This window comes from Colias croceus, chromosome 13, assembly GCF_905220415.1.
Source record: "Colias croceus chromosome 13, ilColCroc2.1".
NCBI classification, from domain to species: Eukaryota; Metazoa; Arthropoda; class Insecta; order Lepidoptera; family Pieridae; genus Colias; species Colias croceus.
This window is the reverse complement of record NC_059549.1, coordinates 10,674,822-10,692,833: the sequence shown is the minus strand read 5'-3', so window position 1 is coordinate 10,692,833 and position 18,012 is coordinate 10,674,822. Positions and strand designations below refer to the sequence as shown.

The 18,012-nt window shown below is 33.0% G+C and overlaps 2 protein-coding genes and 1 long non-coding RNA gene across 4 annotated transcripts in view; 2 read left to right on the top strand and 1 right to left on the bottom strand.

The window, feature by feature from the left end:
* Window positions 1–6,842, top strand: part of LOC123696688 — a 62,831-nt gene extending 55,989 nt beyond the window's left edge. The window contains exon 3 of the long non-coding RNA XR_006752115.1: window positions 6,738–6,842. This is a non-coding gene — a long non-coding RNA (uncharacterized LOC123696688). The remainder of the gene's footprint in view (window positions 1–6,737) is intronic.
* Window positions 1–12,097, bottom strand: part of LOC123697070 (syntaxin-binding protein 5) — a 220,656-nt gene extending 208,559 nt beyond the window's left edge. Inside the window, exon 1 of the mRNA XM_045643486.1 lies at window positions 11,550–12,097. Coding sequence (XP_045499442.1) covers window positions 11,550–11,672 — 123 coding nt within the window. The 5' untranslated portion in view covers window positions 11,673–12,097. The remainder of the gene's footprint in view (window positions 1–11,549) is intronic.
* A 155-nt stretch (window positions 12,098–12,252) lies between these two features.
* On the top strand, window positions 12,253–17,514 carry LOC123696671 (oxygen-dependent coproporphyrinogen-III oxidase). 2 transcript variants are annotated; one of them, XM_045643019.1, is made up of 9 exons: window positions 12,253–12,420; window positions 12,828–13,056; window positions 13,489–13,554; window positions 13,883–14,040; window positions 14,289–14,419; window positions 14,959–15,085; window positions 15,776–15,939; window positions 16,603–16,772; window positions 17,277–17,514. In XM_045643019.1, the coding sequence occupies exons 1-9, from the start codon at window positions 12,338–12,340 to the stop codon at window positions 17,388–17,390; spliced, it is 1,242 nt and encodes a 413-aa protein (XP_045498975.1). In that variant the 5' UTR covers window positions 12,253–12,337; the 3' UTR covers window positions 17,391–17,514. The 2 variants fall into 2 exon arrangements, with proteins under 2 accessions (XP_045498975.1, XP_045498976.1); XM_045643020.1 differs by lacking the exon at window positions 13,489–13,554 and having other exon boundaries at window positions 12,255–12,420.
* The last annotated feature ends 498 nt before the right edge of the window (window positions 17,515–18,012 follow it).

Genomic DNA, 18,012 nt, shown 5'->3' with positions numbered 1-18,012 from the left:
GTCACCCACAAAAACAAAAACAGTGAACAGCGCGATAATCCCGCCTTGGATATCAAAACATCATCAACAATTACTGCCGCTTGACAAATTGCAGCGTCAGATGCGCTGACAGCTGACCGCGTACCGCCGCCATACCGTATCGGTATTTGATACGTCACTATTTCTGTTTTTGAAAACGCACCTGCAACTGTAATCGAACTAATTTGATGCCGTTTCGATGTCTCATACAATTTTTACGAAATCAATCAAGCACGTTTTAAAAAACGATAAGAATAGAGAATGATATTATGTATTGGCGATAAAAAAGGTTTTACTCAAAATGCATTTTTGCATATTGACTTCAATTCAGTTCTTGTTTTACTTCTAAACGATATTTAGGTACTTAAATTTTAAACTAAAGCATTAACGTTCAGGAATGTCAATATAGAGCAATATTAAATAGGTAACGTTCAAAATGTAATAAGGTTGGTATATGATATCTAATATGAACGGCCTTGCAGCGCGGATGTGAGCTAATCGCAGTTTGTGATAAACTTTTGTTATACACTTTTGTAATGTTTATTAAACCTCTTTGGAAATTTCGGGAGCTATTTTTCACAAGTCAGCAAATCAGGGTTTATAAAGACAGGCTGAAAAGTTTGATTTTTAGATGATTTAGTTGAATGCGCTAATATGTGTAAATCCTGAGATTTAGTTGGATTTTATTACCTTTTAGATAGCCAATTTGTTAAATAGAAAGCTTACAAATATTTTAATCAAGCTACGACCAATAGAAGTGAAAAAGAATAAAATTATGCAAAAATTGTAGAACAAGTAGGTATATTTTGAGAGCTGACGAAATTTAATTGGTCAGCTAGTTAATAAAACAATCTGTTATGACATGTAAATAAATTGAGACTCTTTTAAATTAAACATTGCTTTATCTAGAAAGCACAAGTGTTTCCTATATTTAAATTATTGATCATATTATAATAATTAAATTATATTACGAACAAGTATACAAGGAGCTTGACAAATGGAATGTGACATATATTTACGAAAGATAATAATATCTATCATTATTTCATAATAGACATCGTTTATTAAACTATGCATGTGGGTTACATTACAAGTTGTGAATGTGAATAACTAATACTTATTTTCTTAAAATTTAAGTCATTTTTACAGCTTATGGATATGTTCTGTTTAGATAATCCATCAGTTATCATAACAAATAGGTACTGTATGAAAATTAAAGTAAACAGATTGTTTAATATACTATCAATGACTTGAGGTGATTGACACTTGGCGTGAGGCAATATTGATATAAGCCTATTAAAATTAATTTGAAAGAAAATAATTACTATCATTTTATATACACTTTTAACCAAAACAATGTTTTTATCTTACGAAAAAACGCATACTACATAAAAGTAAATACACGGGTAATTATCGAGACTAACAGTAAATATTTGCTATTTGGGGGTCAGGTACTTGTCTTGCGACATCTCTTAAATATTATGTACATTGTAGAGATTGCATGTTGGTATCTTTAATGTTTACAGTTCTATGACTCATATACAGGTTAAAGATTGTAAATAAGATTAGTTTTATGCGTGCGAGAATACTTATCTATGTATTGATTTACTTAAAACTGCAGAGTATGTTTAATGGTTTGATTTTTCGAGCTCTTCACTTAGGCCCAGATTCACAGTCGTGACTTTACTTTACCGAAAAAGAGTCTTCACAAAGTAAACTTTGTATGACCAAAGTTTACTTTCAACATATTTAATTTCAGAGAGAATTGCTTGACTTTCCTTGGAAAAGTACGGTCCCAAAGTAAAGTACAGGGTAAGACGTGTAACTGTTACTTTATACGCATAATTTATGTTTTTGAGAACATAATATTATTAAATTAAGTTATATTTCTATAAAAAAACATATAATAATAACATTATTATTTTATATCAGAAATTAAATGTTTAGAAAAAAAACCATCATGTAGGAAGATTATAGTATAAATATAAAAAACCGGTAGACACAGCAAAATTCGTCAGAAAAATATAATAATGTTATAAGACAAACGAAACGATGCAACGATCAACACATCAACAAAAAAATGTTACTCGACATGACGTTTCGATCTATAACCCAACCATATTAAAATGTGTTTCTGTTCTACGAAACTGGTTTAAAATGTAGGCCTACATGATTTATACGCATAGTCATGTAAAGTTTACTTTGAGACCAAAGTCATGATTATCGGCTCCTTAGCCTTTACTAAGTAAAGTATAGTTTCTGGAAAGTAAAGATGAGCTTGACACGACTAAGAAATATATTTTTGGTTGAAAGTAGATCTTTCCATCAAAGTAAAGTTAAAGTGCGATCTATGAATCTCGGCCTTAGATTTAGCTATAAGTACATAGATTCTAGGTCTTGGCATATATGGGGTCACTATTCATTATTATAAGATAACTTTATCTCTGGCGACCAAGTTTAGTAAATTATATAAATAATGAAGTGCCTAATACTTACATATTTTTAAACATTTCTAATTTCTTCATTGCATAATTGACGAAAATCAGCTGTTGAACACTTGAGATTTTTCGTATCGTATTTTGCTCTATATTCCAATAGATAATATGCGGATTTTTTTTTTATTAAATTATAATCAATCTCAATTATAACCGTGCTCTGATACATTGTCATTTAAAAGGAGTTACGAACTTGCATTGTTTGCCGACCTCCACGCGGCAGGAGGCGACCGCGACGCTGTGACGTCATCAACTTCATTACATCATCGTTGATACCTTATTTACTAACATTATTAGTTTTGTAAGCCTTCAAAGTTTTGGTATATAACTTATAATTAATACGTTACTTGAACGTATACAAAGATTATTAATGTCAAAGGTTAGGTTGTAATTGATTTTACAAGTAATCCCAACTCCGATCTAAGTAAAGCATGAAACTGTATGTAAATATTAACTGTTATAACGCTTGATTAAACTGTACAATGTGTCCCTAATTTATCGTGTTTATAACTTTATATTATATACTAGAGCTAACTTAAATATAAAAAATATAACTTTGTGTACAAAATAATACTTTAATTATTGCTTCGGTGAAAGAAATGTTAAGATCTCTGCAACATTGTTTGCGTTGATACAGCATTAACTACATATACTAACATACTAGAGCACTAATTATTAGTACCTAGGTGGTCAATTTACCCATTACTAAACATTAGAAATAACCAGAATCTAGATCTTAATTTACACTAAAAGGGTTAAAGAGTAAAGACTGACAGATTAAATAACGTTTATTGTGATCTCAGACAGGGCATTACAATGATATTATTTAATTGTAAACGGCCATGACCTCGAGTTGTTACGTGGGATTGTAATTATAAACCGCCATCATGATAAGTGGGTCAGTGAACTTAGATGTTTTATACAAGACAAACTAATAACTTTAAAATGTGATATAATTTTTTGGAGTCGCGATTCTAAATAGCTATAATATGTAATCTGTATAACTGTATATACCTACCATGCATTATTTTATATTTAATTAAATATACTGGTACGACCATGGTACGACTGTGTTAAAATGATGTTATTTCGTGACATTTTGACTGAAATAAGGTTTTGGTTTAAGAACGAGTTTACTAAATATATATAAGTAATAAATTAAAATTAACGATAACCGTAAAGAAATTACGGTGAAATTAACATTCACTGCTTTAGCAATAAAATAGAATAATAATTAAACTTTGAAAAAGCTTTCGATCGTGTCGATCACATTATTCTTCAAAATAAACTTTACGCACTTGGTATAAGAGGTGACCTACACAGATGGATTTGTTCTTACATAGTAAACAGAACACAGGCGGTAGTTTTGGGTTCTGCTAAGAGTGACTTTGTGGGCATAGTATCTGGGGTACCCCAAGGATCTATTCTCGGGCCATTGCTGTACAATGCCTACTTATTTGATATATTTACCTGCATACAACACGTACGCTACTTAATGTACGCTGATGATAAAAAAATTTACTACGGAATTGAATCCGTCGAACACTGCCGCCTAATTCAAAGTGACTTAGATAGACTAGCAGCATATTATATTAAGAATCGTATAAGTGTAAATGTTAATAAATGCCAAAAAATCACTTTTAGTAGAAAAAAATATCCAATACACTTTGAATATAAAATAAACGATGTTTTGATAAAAGAAGTGAACTGTGTACGTGATCTAGGCGTATCGCTGGATTCAAAATTGATTATGTCGGAACATATTGATATCATTGTAAATAAAGCATATAAACAACTTGGTTTCATAAAGCGATCATGTAAAGATTTTAATAGCATAAATTGTATAAAATCACTATATTCGGCCTATATTCGAAGCATACTCGACTACGCGTCGAGTATTTGGTCTCCCAGCTACGCCGTATACATAGATAGAATAGAATCAATACAAAAAAGGTTTCTCAGGTTTTTAAGTTTTAAAAACTTTACTTATTTTGACAACTATGATGAAGCTTGTGTCCGCTACGAAATAGAGCCGCTAGAAATACGACGTAAACGAAGTGATCTAATGTTGCTTCACGCATTGTGGAATAACCACATTGACTGCTCAGACTTGCTTGAATCGATGCAATTGAATGTACCCGGTTTTCGTACGCGTCAGACTAACTTATTTTCCATCCCTAAAGTTAACACTAATTATGCACGAAACGGTGTGTTAAACCGCATTATGCGTGTATACAACGCAGAGTACGCAAGTGCTGACATTTTCCTACTCTCTAAACAACGCTTTGCTAATGAAATATCTAAAATAAATGGTTATTTAAACAAGCACTAGCACACACGCAACACCTACACGCACACACACACACACACACACACACACACACACACACACACACACACACACACACACACACACACACACACATGCGCTCACACACATTAAGTAACTAAGTTTGTATTGTAGTTATTTTTGTGTTTTGTATTAATATTATTGTATACCTTTCTAGTTTATGGTCTATTCTTAAGAATAATATGTTGTAATCCTTATTGGCAATTTGTTCAATTAATCAACAAAATAGTAAAATCTTATAAAATGTAAAGCTGTTGGATTACCTACCAAAATAAATAAAAATAAAATAAAAAATAATAAAATAAAAATAATTAAGGAAGAATACTACTATGTGTTATGTAAATAGCAATACACAAACGTAGTCTAGTTTTCTTGTTCCATCCACCATCATAGTTTACATGAGTAGTCATCTCTGATTATCCAGTTTATAAGTCTAGGTTATAAACTTATAAAGATAAAATAAATTCAAGGTTAATAATGTAGGTAGGTCATATTACACGTTAGTTACTACATCCATAAACAGAATTAAATACGAGATATACGACAAGATGTTATTGATTTTTTTATTGATAATGAGTCATAGTCGATGTTGAATCATAGCGTTAAGATAATATTATGATTTAATTTTTAAAATTCGAATAGGTAGGTTTAATTTTTTTCATTTACCTATAATACCACAAGAGCTTCAAAATTATCAGGTATTTTCCGATAGGTTCGTTGCAAACAAATGAAGGAGTCAAGTTTTTAGTCAAGGTTAAAAAATCACGAGCGCGAAGCGCGAGTGATTCTTCCTGAAAAACTTGACGACTTTATTTGTTTGCAGGGAACCTTGAGGGAAATGCCAGATAATTTTGAAGCTCGTGTGGTATTCGGGGGATTATTTTTCCGTCCCAAATGTCGGCCAATAATTTCACAATTGAATTCAACCTGTCAGTTTGACGTCAACGACCAGAGAAAATTTTCAAAAAATTATCAGTAATACCATGTAGGTTGTACCACGTGACGTCGAATGGTGCAATTCTATTGGTCGATATTTGGGTCGGAAAAATAATCCTTAGTATTTTGTGAATATGCACCAAAAATTTTTAGAAATAAATAATGAAGCATGTAGTTCGCGACAGTATTCATTTAATTGTCTCAAGTCAATTAGATTATTAGTACCATTACCACTTCAATTACGTCAGTATATTACAAAAAAAAAGTGTAATTATCACATTAAAAAGATATTAAAATGTCAAGTATTCAAACGTGGGTATTATGTTTTATTTATAAAAGTCATTATTTAGCAAAAGGGTTTCAGGAAATTACATTTACCCGTTCAACCCGACTCTAATTCCAAACCTCTCCAATATTTAAATTTAACCAAGTGCTTCATTAAGAATTGTAATAAATATTCCAACAAGTCATATTATAAGTTTTATGAATTTAGTTTTATTTATTTATTATTAAAAGGAAATGTCTGAGAACAGTGATGCTGCTAAAGATGTTAACGCAATTTAATCTGTAAGACAAGACATAAAATATTATTTTTTAGCTCGATATTTATTTCTGGCATCCTTTTAATGACTTAGAAAATCATAAGAACTATAGGAGCTGGTAGCTAGGTACATATATAATTTTATACTCCCTCTATAAATATAAATAATAAAGCATCGTCGAAATATTATATCTGTATTCTGTGTATGTCTGGACAACGTATGTTGTACCTATGAAAGAGGATTTCCAATAAAACAAACAGAATCTTTTAATCATGAATTTACTAGGATAATAAAACGAAAATATTAGATAAAATTTAATTAAATTTTCATAGTTACATAAACCAATAATTCTTTACGCAAGTTCAACAAATAATATTCAATTTATTCCTTTTCCAGATCCAAGCAACCTGTATCAAAGTAATAAAACCGAAACTGTAAAATATTGCAGAACTTGTGAAAAATAATAACAAACTTTTACAATAACACTGGAGCAAAATACAAAAAATATATGTACAATCACTACAGTAGCGTAGGTATCTCTACAATATAATATGTAGACAGTAGAGATACTACTACTACAGAGAGAGTTCTAGAATGGGCTTATATAAAATATCGAATTTTACAAAAGATGGATACTTAGAGTAATTTGTAATATTTTAAACATAAGAGGATTTTTTTATATAATTCAATATAGACACGATTTGTTTCTATTCTTTATTAAAACTCGAATGAAATAACGCGTAATCCAAAAGCTACTTATTGCTTTAAAATACTTCACCATCGCAATTTGGCGTCGCGAAGACGAGAATCTGAACATATGGTTTCATATAATTATTATTATTTTGTGGTCCTCCTGAGTTCGGATAAATTATTTTGAACATGAAGCCACATCGCACAATATGCTTTTAACGCTGGCAAATTTTATTAAAAAACATCTCGTTATAAATTAAGATACAGAATAGTCAATACTCCTCTGGACTCCCGACTTCCGATAAAGTTACCTATATGTATTAAAAAGTACCACATACAAAAATCCTGAAAACACATAAGCTTCTAGTTCTAACGTTGTATAATAGAACGTTATCGCTTTTCCAAAGAAGATACTCAATACGCCTTCCTCCAACACGAACCCTTAGCCCTTAGTCTTGAAACTCTACCTATAAAAACTTTGCACACCAACAGCCACACAAATTATCCAAGTGTTTCTTTGACGAACCACTTCAAAGGCACCGAATGTCTTCAAAGCCATCCCGATAAAGATCGAGCCAGGCAAAAATTCCGTTAATTGGATTGGTATAAGCCGCAATGTCAAACGACGCTCGGAATAATGACATGAAAGTGATATTGTCTGGTGAAATTTACCGCTCCAGCGACGAGATCCCCTGGGGATGTTATTAGCATAAATATTAAATAGACAAACTTGTGGATTATCACCGTTTTCGACGCTTTTCAGCCACAAGTCATATAAATATTAGGCTATTTCAGTACCTGGCTTTCCATCCTCAGAAAGGAATTTGATGAAATTTGTATTGTCACTAATCCATAGTCACCAAGTTCCGTAGATATGGTAAGCCAATAGAAATAAGTTCACAAAATCATTATTTAAAAGAATCAGAGAAATGCGTGAACTATTTTAATACAAATTATTTCGGAGGCAATTCGTTTGGTTATATATTTTGAAAATATTAAATAATAAAACTGTTAAAGTAATTTTATACATTATTAGAAGAATTAAAAAACTCTCAGTTAAACTAATTCAAAAATACATATTTCACGAGTTACATATTTTAAGCACTTGTGGATCGTTTTATCAACGTTAATTAGAATTTAATGAGAAAATGTATTAAGACTCGTAGAAGATAGTAAGTAAATGTATGTAAATATACCTAACCGTCTGTGTGCTTCATATTTTACCTATTACAAACCGTTTATAATTATTTATATATTTGATAAATTATTATATAATCTATTAGAAATCATATTAGATCGAGTTCCATGTTGGTCTCGGACTCGGAGCAATTACGAGATGTTGGTGCGATCTATTTCTATAATGATTTCTATCAAGTTTATTGCCATATATAAAGCGCATTTTAAGTTATTTTACATTAAAAAAATCTTGCTCGTCACGATTCAATTAAGAATCTTATAACTTACCTGCATTTAACTACGCATATGAGATAGTAAACCAATAAAATAAACCTCAAATAATTATTATTTTAAGTGTAATATTTCAGCTACACTCTGTTATTTTTAAAGAAAATTAATTTAAAAGACTTTTTAGTCTGTGTAGCGATTGTCAATTTCAATTTAACTTATATTCTGTTATTTAAAAAAAAAATACTTATTATGATTTATGTTAAAATTACAGTAATCTGTATTCCTGCTGTTACTCTAAAAGGGCTGATAGACGTACGAACTTTAAAGTCGCGGTTTTAAAGTTCGCGTACTTACTCGGCTCGCGGCGGTGACAGACGTGCGAGGCAAGGCGGGCTTCGAGTAAAATTTCAAACATGTTGGATCGTCAACGAACTTACTCGACGGTTTTTAAGTACGCGTACTCGGGGTGACACACGAGCGAAAAAGGTCGTCGAGCCACAAGTTCGCGTACTTACTCGTACGTCTGTCACCCCTTTAAAAGGGCTGATAGACGTACGAACTTTAAAGTCGCGGTTTTAAAGTTCGCGTACTTACTCGGCTCGCGGCGGTGACAGACGTGCGAGCCAAGGCGGGCTTCGAGTAAGATTTCAAACATGTTGGATCGTCAACGAACTTACTCGACGGTTTTTAAGTACGCGTACTTGGGGTGACACACGAGCGAAAAAGGTCGTCGAGCCACAAGTTCGCGTACTTACTCGTACGTCTGTCACCCCTTTAATAAATCGTTTAATTTGTTATTGCTTGAATTGATTACGATAAATTTTGGCGTGAAAATGTAATTTTATTTCAAGACATGAAATCGACACCGATTCATTCTAATCGCATCCGACTGGAATAAATTTTCTCATTCACACAGGAACAGGTAAAACTTAAACTTATATTTAATTTTATATTAAAATTAAGCGTTTTTTGTACGAACAAATACATGAGAGGAGGCCATTGTTATTATTTTTATCTAACTACGACTAGGCACGAATTTGACTCCTTATCTATCGATTTTCATACACGGTAGCGACGTTTATTAAACATTGTAAGCTTAATTTTGTTATGAAAAATTAGTGACAGCTTAAACTAAAAAGAATGATATCTCATAAATTCATAATAATATAGTCAACATTTAACAAATTTCATTAAGTATTATTGCAAATCAAAATTATTTCCGATCAATTAAACCCAAAATGAAGTCGGAAAACAGTGTAAGAGACGGGAAATTAAATTTGCCGTGAAAAAAAGTTAATAAGGAATCTTTATAAGAAAAAAGGCCGTCAATATACTTACGCCGACGGGAAAGCTAAAAAGTTTCCGAAAAGCCGCAATAAGTTACAGTGAAAGATTTTCACACAAATTTTCCTGAAACTCAATAGCGGACGTATTTGTTGAAAGTGTAATTAAATTTTAAATTTCGTCTCGAGTGCTTTCATCTATTTTGAGATGTTAATTTGGACTTATTAATTTTTTGGCTTCCGTTATTTTCAGCTGGTTATAACAAAAGATATCTATAACAGAATCGAAACTATCCAACGATATTTTGCACTCTACGTAGTAACTCAGGCCCCGGTACCACAGACACAATAGAAAATCTATTGGGTCTGGGACCGATCGGGCCGCTGGGGACTCAATGGGATAATATAGGCAGTAGGCACTTAGAGGTAGGAATTATAAGAGTGCGCATTTGCAATGTTGCCATCAAAAATTAACCATCAATCATCAAATCTTTAATAAAATATTACCAACTCTTTTTTCGACACGAAACAAAATCTAAGTAGGTAGGTACCTACTTATTCTGTGACTAAACGAACAAAACATCATAGAAAAAGGTAGAGACGGTAAAAGTTAGCATGAAACCATTAAAAGTTCTTCATCCATACGGGACAATAAAATTGTGATCCTTGACCCATTTCGCTTAATGGAATACTAAGCTGGTGTAATTACTTATCTCAGGGGTTCTCAATGCTTTATTACTGGTAGGTAATCAAAGTTGTCTCATACCCCGTGATATCAACAAATGACGGTTCTTGTAAAGGTGAACAGTGAAATCGGAACGATTCAGAAAAACGAAATTAGAAAGAGCTGTCCTTGAGCTGTCATATTTTTTTAGTGATGTGTAGTGGTAACGAAATACCGGAATTTGAAATTTCCTGTCAATCTTACCACAATCGTACCTAGGTACCTTTTGACAAATATTTTAAAATGTATTCCGAAAACATTTTATTGAAGAAGAAAACACCACAGCATTACACCACAGTGAATTCACTACCACTTGATGGTATTTTTATGTGTGAATTCAATGGAATGTTGAACAATAATGACAAAATATTCTGAAATAGGTAACTGTTCGTTCTTAAAATGTGATGAAAATGTCAAGTAAGTGCCCAGTTTATTTCTAATTCAACCATTTATCGTCATTTGTAGTTTAATATACCTTATTGATAAGAATCGAAACCAACCTGAACAAACTTAATAATATAAGGTACCTACCTACTAACTTTTCGAGCAGCTGTCAATGAGCAAATATTTACATTAGGCAGTAGGCACACATATTCACAGCTACATTAGACAACTTTTCGTATAAATACATAAAAAAAAAAAAACTAATTGAAAGCCACGCCGCGGTTCGCGTATTATTGAGTGCATTTATCTTATCTCTTATAAGTCCAATATCAGCGTAATTCTGCAGGCAACAAGGCCCGATTATTGACAACTGACGGACGACCTTAAACGTAAGTCTATTAGGAATTAAAGTGGAAGTTAAGAAGATTATGTTTATTGCGCTAACAGATGACACGGCCAAGGACGCTGACGTAAGCGTAACGGAGTCGCGAACTCGTAATTGCATTGCTTTCGCTTACGAAACGTTATTCTTGGATAGTATCAGCACAGCGCAGTATACATGTTTTGGTGCGTGGAGATGTCGTGTCAACGGACCGTAAAGTTTACACAACACCGTACACGCGATGCGTTCTGTCAATGCGGCATGCGAAGGACTTTAAATACGCAGCCAACTCCGACTCACGCTCCATCCTCGCAGTGCTGGGCCGAGGAGCGACCTACCTTTTTAACTTGGAAGTGCTCCGAGCGCAGCGTCTCCTGTATTTCTTGTTCCGTCCCGCGCGGGGCAGCCTGCACCGAGCTGCGGAACCCGTCCAACACCCCCTTGAAAGTGAACTTCTTCATCGCGAATATAGAGTCGCGGTTCCTTTGTCCGAAGGCCGCACGTTCACCGGCCCCGGCTACATCACAGCCGTCCGCCGCGGACAGCGATTCGGTTTTGGCAGAAGAGAGGGCCGTCTCTCCCGCGCTGTTACTGCGCAGGGCAGTCCGGGCCGCCGCCGACGCCGACACGCGTCCGTCACGTCGGAGATCGACGAAAACTAGGCGAGGCACCGCCTCCGGAATGTACAGCAATGCGGTCTGGCTACGGATCGATAGCTAGGAGCGACTACACACGCGCACAACAAACTCAACTGACACTCGCCGTCACACAAGCTATCGCGTATACTGACTCGAAACTCGAAAGAGGCCGACTCGGTCGATCGATCCCAGCGCACGTGCTACGGAAAGAGATGAACGCATATTGCGCATACAAGTTCCACCATACGCCTTGCGGACAAACTCACAGCTGATAGATATGCTTCGAGTGTTTGGCGACAGGTGGCGCATGTTATGCAAACAAGCTGACGTGACAATCGCTTCTGTCAACTCACTGCCAAGTGCCAAGTGCCAAATGCCAATTGCCAATTGCCAAACGTCATTCAGCAATACGATAGAAAGGTGTACATGTCACAAAATATCTCGTAAACTCACAAAATACCGGTATCTATTCGTAAAATTTTACAAAAATGTCGTACAAAATAGCAGTAAGGAGCTTTAAAACACTCTCATATGTTGGGAGCTACAAGAAAATTAGGGATCGGCACATAAAGTAAGTTGTTTGTTGTTGTTTTCCTAGTAGAATAACATTCCAACTTTAACATCCGTAATAGGAATTTAAATGGAATTTTTGTTTTTTCTAATATATCAAGCCATATTTATGACTAAAAAGTAGCTTATCAGAGCTTAGAATTTTGTTTTTAGGACATATTTCTTGTCGATTTCTTATCAGATAAACTATTGACACTTACTTAGCAAAAAAATAATACAAAAATACTTTAAAAATATGTAACGTTTAAATAATAATCGACACATTGAATAACCTTCGATGATAGATTGTAGCGTGCATAAAGTAATTACATATTATTATAATGAGATTCATGCAATTATTGTTATTTTTCTGAAACAATTGAAATACATGAGTATATGATCATTGTTTGAATGTTTTTGATAACAAAGGACGTACTGTGCGGCTGTGATAGGCGCAGGTTACATAGCTTATAAACAAAGTAAAAACAACAAAGCAGAAATGAAGGAAGTAATGCAGCTAAAGAACTACATGGCGGAGCCTGTAACTCCCATCAGCCATTTAGAAAAGAATCCGAATGATATGAAAACTCAGATGGAATTGTTAATTATGAGGATACAAGCAGAATTCTGTAGAGCATTGGAAAAAGAGGAAGATGAAGTAAGTTTTTTTTTTATAGTTAGTGAAAGTTTTATATGCTAAACTTGAAGAGACAATTAACATTAATTACATTCATAGTTAATATTTAAGTATGTCATTAATATGATGAGATTGGTGTAATTGGTAAAACTATGGTGATTCAAAAGAGCAACTATGGAGTTTCTTGCCGATTCTTCTCCATAGATACTGCTTTCCGAATCGGTGGTAAATGTTAAAAATACTTATGTAATGACGATTCGAAAGTGCTACTAAATAGTAGTCTAATTGAATAAATAAATGTTTGAGTTTGAGTTTGAGTTTACTTCTAGAAAAAATTAAATTGAATAAATAAATGTTTGAGTTTTGAGACAGAATAGGATACCAGCATAAGTTTTAAAATGGATTTAAAGACTGACAAAAATACAGAGGTGTAACATTTTTTTTTTATTGTAGGCTTGGCAAGATGAGAAAAGAGATGAAGATTTAGACTATGACAGTGATATGTTTGTACCATACCCGGTATGAATGATTAATTTAAGGCACTTTTATTGTTACTTGTAAATCAAAGTACTTGAATGGATGTAAATAGTTTGAAGTTACCAGACAATGGATTTTCATTATATCATCATATTTATTTCATCATACACAAAAAGTACTGTTTTTAACATTTGAACTCAATTTAAAATTAAAAAAGCCATTTTTAGGTAAAAATTCTTCGTACCTTGTTGCATATATACTTTAACCTGACGTGATGGTATTGCCTAAAAATGCAAACTTGAAATTTTACTCTTAACACGCCTAAAGAAATGTCACTTCAATAAATGTTTGTGTTTATAATTTTCCTCAGGATGCAAAATTCCGCGTAGACAGATGGACGCGTAAAGAGGGCGGGGGCGGTATTACGTGCGTGCTGCAAGACGGTCGAGTGTTCGAGAAAGCCGGGGTGAATATATCTGTGGTGTCCGGGAAACTGCCCCCTGCGGCTGTGCAGCAAATGAGAACAAGGTAGTGTGGTTTGTGATTGGTTAATATCATAAATGTGTTTTAAATTGAAGACTTTAAATGCGATTTTTATTTGTTATTTAAATACTAAAGTAAGTGAAATTAGAAATACATATCACCCTGTGGCTATTGGTTGGAATATCAGGATAAATATTTTAGTTTCTAATCTGAAACAAAGACGAATAACGGAGATGTTGACTGTTATAAAAAATTAACAAATAATAAAACATTAAGTAAACAACTTTTTTCAGAGGCAAAAACTTTGACGGCAAAGAGTTGCCCTTCTTCGCCGCTGGTGTAAGTGCGGTGATTCACCCGAGAAACCCAATGGTGCCCACTATACACTTCAATTATAGATATTTTGAAGTGCAGGATAATAATGGTAAGATACACTTGATAGTTGATACATGATTGTATTGACTTGATAAAATGTATATAAATATTGAATTTTGAGGTGTTTTGACTTATAATAAATGTAAGAATGTAAATTTAAAAAAAAATTGTGTGCGTGTAGTAATATACACACGTAAGAAGTGAAACTTCTTTATGACCTTATTTTTCAAAAAAATAATTTACTATATGAAACTTTAACAGAAGTACGTCGAATCACGCGTGGTAGGGATAAAAAAAGATGGCGCGCAACGGTAAAATGTCACGCGTAACGAAAAAATGTTACACTAAATTTTTTTCCAACTCCGATAAAGATGTTTCACTTTAATAATAAATTTACCTTACATGGTTACAATAAACATGTTACTAATGGTTTAGGAAAAAAATGTGATATTGACACAGTAATCGTATCCGTCAACTTATGCCGAAGGATACTATAAAAATACGAAATTAACTTTGTAGTTTCATTTTTCATTTTTGAGATAAGTTTTAATCAGAGTATTATAAACCAACAAAAAATCTATTAAACAGGTGTACAATGGTGGTTCGGAGGCGGCACTGACTTGACCCCGTACTACTTGAACGAGGAGGACGCAACACATTTCCATCTCACTCTGAAACACGCATGCGATTCGCACGACAAATCTTACTATGGAAGGTGTGTTATTTTTTTATTTGTACAATTTTTAACCCTAGGATTGTTTAGTAGACCAGGGTAGAATCCTTTAAAAATAATAAAAAGTGAAAAAAAAATCGCAGTAGGATTTTTTTTGTTTCAAAAATTATCGGCTCTGGTTTATAGTGTCAAGAGATATCTTAGTTTTATATTTTTAGCTGAAAATAAAATTAAGAAAGTCATTTTTTTCTATTTAATATTTATGTTAATTTGACCATAAGTGCAAGCACGATAACTATTGTCAAGTTATTTCTTATTTTCGTTATTAAAAAAAAATACGAGAGCCTATCAATCGCAAAATTTGTCTTCAAAGTTCAAATAAAAAATTACAGATCAACTAAAAAAGGATTTTTTTATAATAATATGATCTTATCTAATTAAATAATATCTGTTTAAAAAATTAAATTCGACATCTATTTGTTTTTACACGCTTTATATTAGCTTCACCTGTATGTTTGTTTGTAACCGACTTCTTTGGACGCGATTTTGACCCACTTTAAACGGCCAGATTTCGTTCAAACTTTGTAGATTTATTGAGGACCGATGACAATACACTAATTCGATAAAATTTTCTATTTTTTAGTTCTGTTTTCTATAAAAAGCGTGTTTTTTAGTTTTTTTAAACTATTATTTCGTTTATGGTAACAATTTATATGGAATTATTCTTCATAGATTCAAAAAGTGGTGCGACGATTATTTCACAATAACACACCGCGCTGAGCGTAGAGGCGTCGGTGGTATCTTTTTTGATGATATCGACACTCCGGACCAGAAGAGCGCTTTTGAGTTTGTCACCTCTTGTGCGGAGGCTGTCATACCCAGTTATATTCCCATTGGTAAGTAATAACGATGCATTCATAAATAGTACATACATATTTTTCAATGTGCTTATGTGAATAAAAAAAAAATATTAGTACTCGTTTTTACAGAGGTACTAAAAATCTACCATTTTAGTAGAAATTATTATAGTTAGCATTAGTATTCATGCCAAGCATCTACTATGATGTCATCGTATATTAAATTCCAATGCATGTATGATTAGCAATGCTAATGTATGCAAATCGTTTGATATCATAGAAGACTTGTTTTACGCAGATATAGAAATTTATTTATATTAGATTGTTGAGAATATAATGAAGACTGTTACTTATTGAAAATATTACTGAGCTAGTTTTTCGAATATAGTCCTATTACCTTATATCTCACTAGCGGTCCGCCCCGGCTTCGCCCGTGGTACATATTTCGCAATAAAAGGTAGCCTATGTTCTTTCTCAGGGTCTAAAGATTGTCTGTGCCAAATTTCATCAAAATCGGTCCAGTAGTTTATAAGCCTATTCATTACAATCAAACAAACAAACAAAGTTTTCCTCTTTATAATATTAGTGTAGATTAGATACATATTTTGACTCCTGTGTTCTGCTGTAGCCATTTTTATTAACCAATTTATAGTTAGATCCAAACCATCTATAATTTTAATACTGACTATAACTTTTCAACAGTACAAAAGCGTAAAGACGAAGCATATGGATACCACGAGAGACAATGGCAATTATTACGCAGAGGGCGATACGTAGAGTTCAACTTGATTTACGATAGAGGAACTAAGTTTGGGCTTTTCACGCCTGAAGCGCGATATGAATCTATATTGATGTCGTTGCCGTTGAATGCTGTAAGTTTTTCATGTTTACTTACGGTTTTACTAATAAAATGTTACCCATTCGCTATTCAATGGATTAGTTATTGCAATAACCTGTCTTGTTTTTATGATTGACGTTTCATGTGAGCAAGAGCAGGACACAGCTATGGTAGAAAATGGTTGAAATTTATCCATTGTTTAACTTTTTATTAGTAAGGCCGCTAGTTAATATTAGGCAAATAAATAATTTATTTGAATACCTAACAGTTACTGGTATTTCTTAATAATGTCTTGAATGAAATTGACAATCATTAATGATTAATTAATATTTTTTCTTTAATTGAAAAGAATGGGGAAGCAAATAGAATAAGATGTTAATAACAACTTAAATAAAGTAAACAATGATATATCGAAGTCCACTTTGAGTATTAAATTCATGTAGCTTATAAACGTGACAATGTTTATGTATGTTGTAAATTCTAGTGGTAAATTTTACTTGATATTTTACATAAATTAAGCACTATATTATTTTTTCAGAAATGGGAGTACATGCACGAGCCCAAACCGAACTCTCCTGAAGATAAATTAATGCAAGTACTCAAAGAGCCACGGGATTGGCTGCAAGTTGATCAAGCCAGAGCCTCCGCTTAGGGAGAACGAGTGTTGCCATTCATCACACTGTACATTTATCATTGGTCTTTATGGTTTAGGGTTGTGTAAATTGTTTATGAGATATATGTTCTATTTTATAGTAAAATTTATTGATGTTTATAAATTTGGTTGTTTTATTTTCCTTTGTTACAATTAATCCTGTGTCGATCTAAATTTTGGATTATAGAATATAGAGCCCTACGGCTCTATAATAAACCAAATACCTATGAGAGCTCTTGTAAGAAAATGTGCTCGTGCACTCCTTCCTTCATTATAAAAACGTAGGGTCTGATGACTCATCCCAATCATAATTTGCTGAACAGGAGGCAACTTTTAATATTTGCATTAAAAGTTAAAAATGACATTATTAGATAATAACTATGCTCTATGATTTTATTATACGATTTGACTACGGCGATCTATACTAGATCTAAACTATTAAAATAACCCCGAAGAGTTTGTAAGTTTGAACGCCCTAATCTCAACAAATAGCCTGATTTCAGGAATTTTTTCACGCGAAACGTTAGTCATTTACAATAACATTTAACTCATTTCAACTCTGACCAATTTAAAATACAATAGGTTAATAATAGGCAGACAAATAAGTAAAACGTAACTATAT

Bases quoted from the DNA above. Each gene is read 5' to 3' on its own strand.
- LOC123696671 (XM_045643019.1), top strand. From the start codon at position 12,338: ATGTCGTACAAAATAGCAGTAAGGAGCTTTAAAACACTCTCATATGTT. The intron at 14,041-14,288 runs GTAGTGTGGTTT...AACTTTTTTCAG, and splicing joins GTGCAGCAAATGAGAACAAG to AGGCAAAAACTTTGACGGCA. The intron at 16,773-17,276 runs GTAAGTTTTTCA...TTATTTTTTCAG, and splicing joins TGTCGTTGCCGTTGAATGCT to AAATGGGAGTACATGCACGA.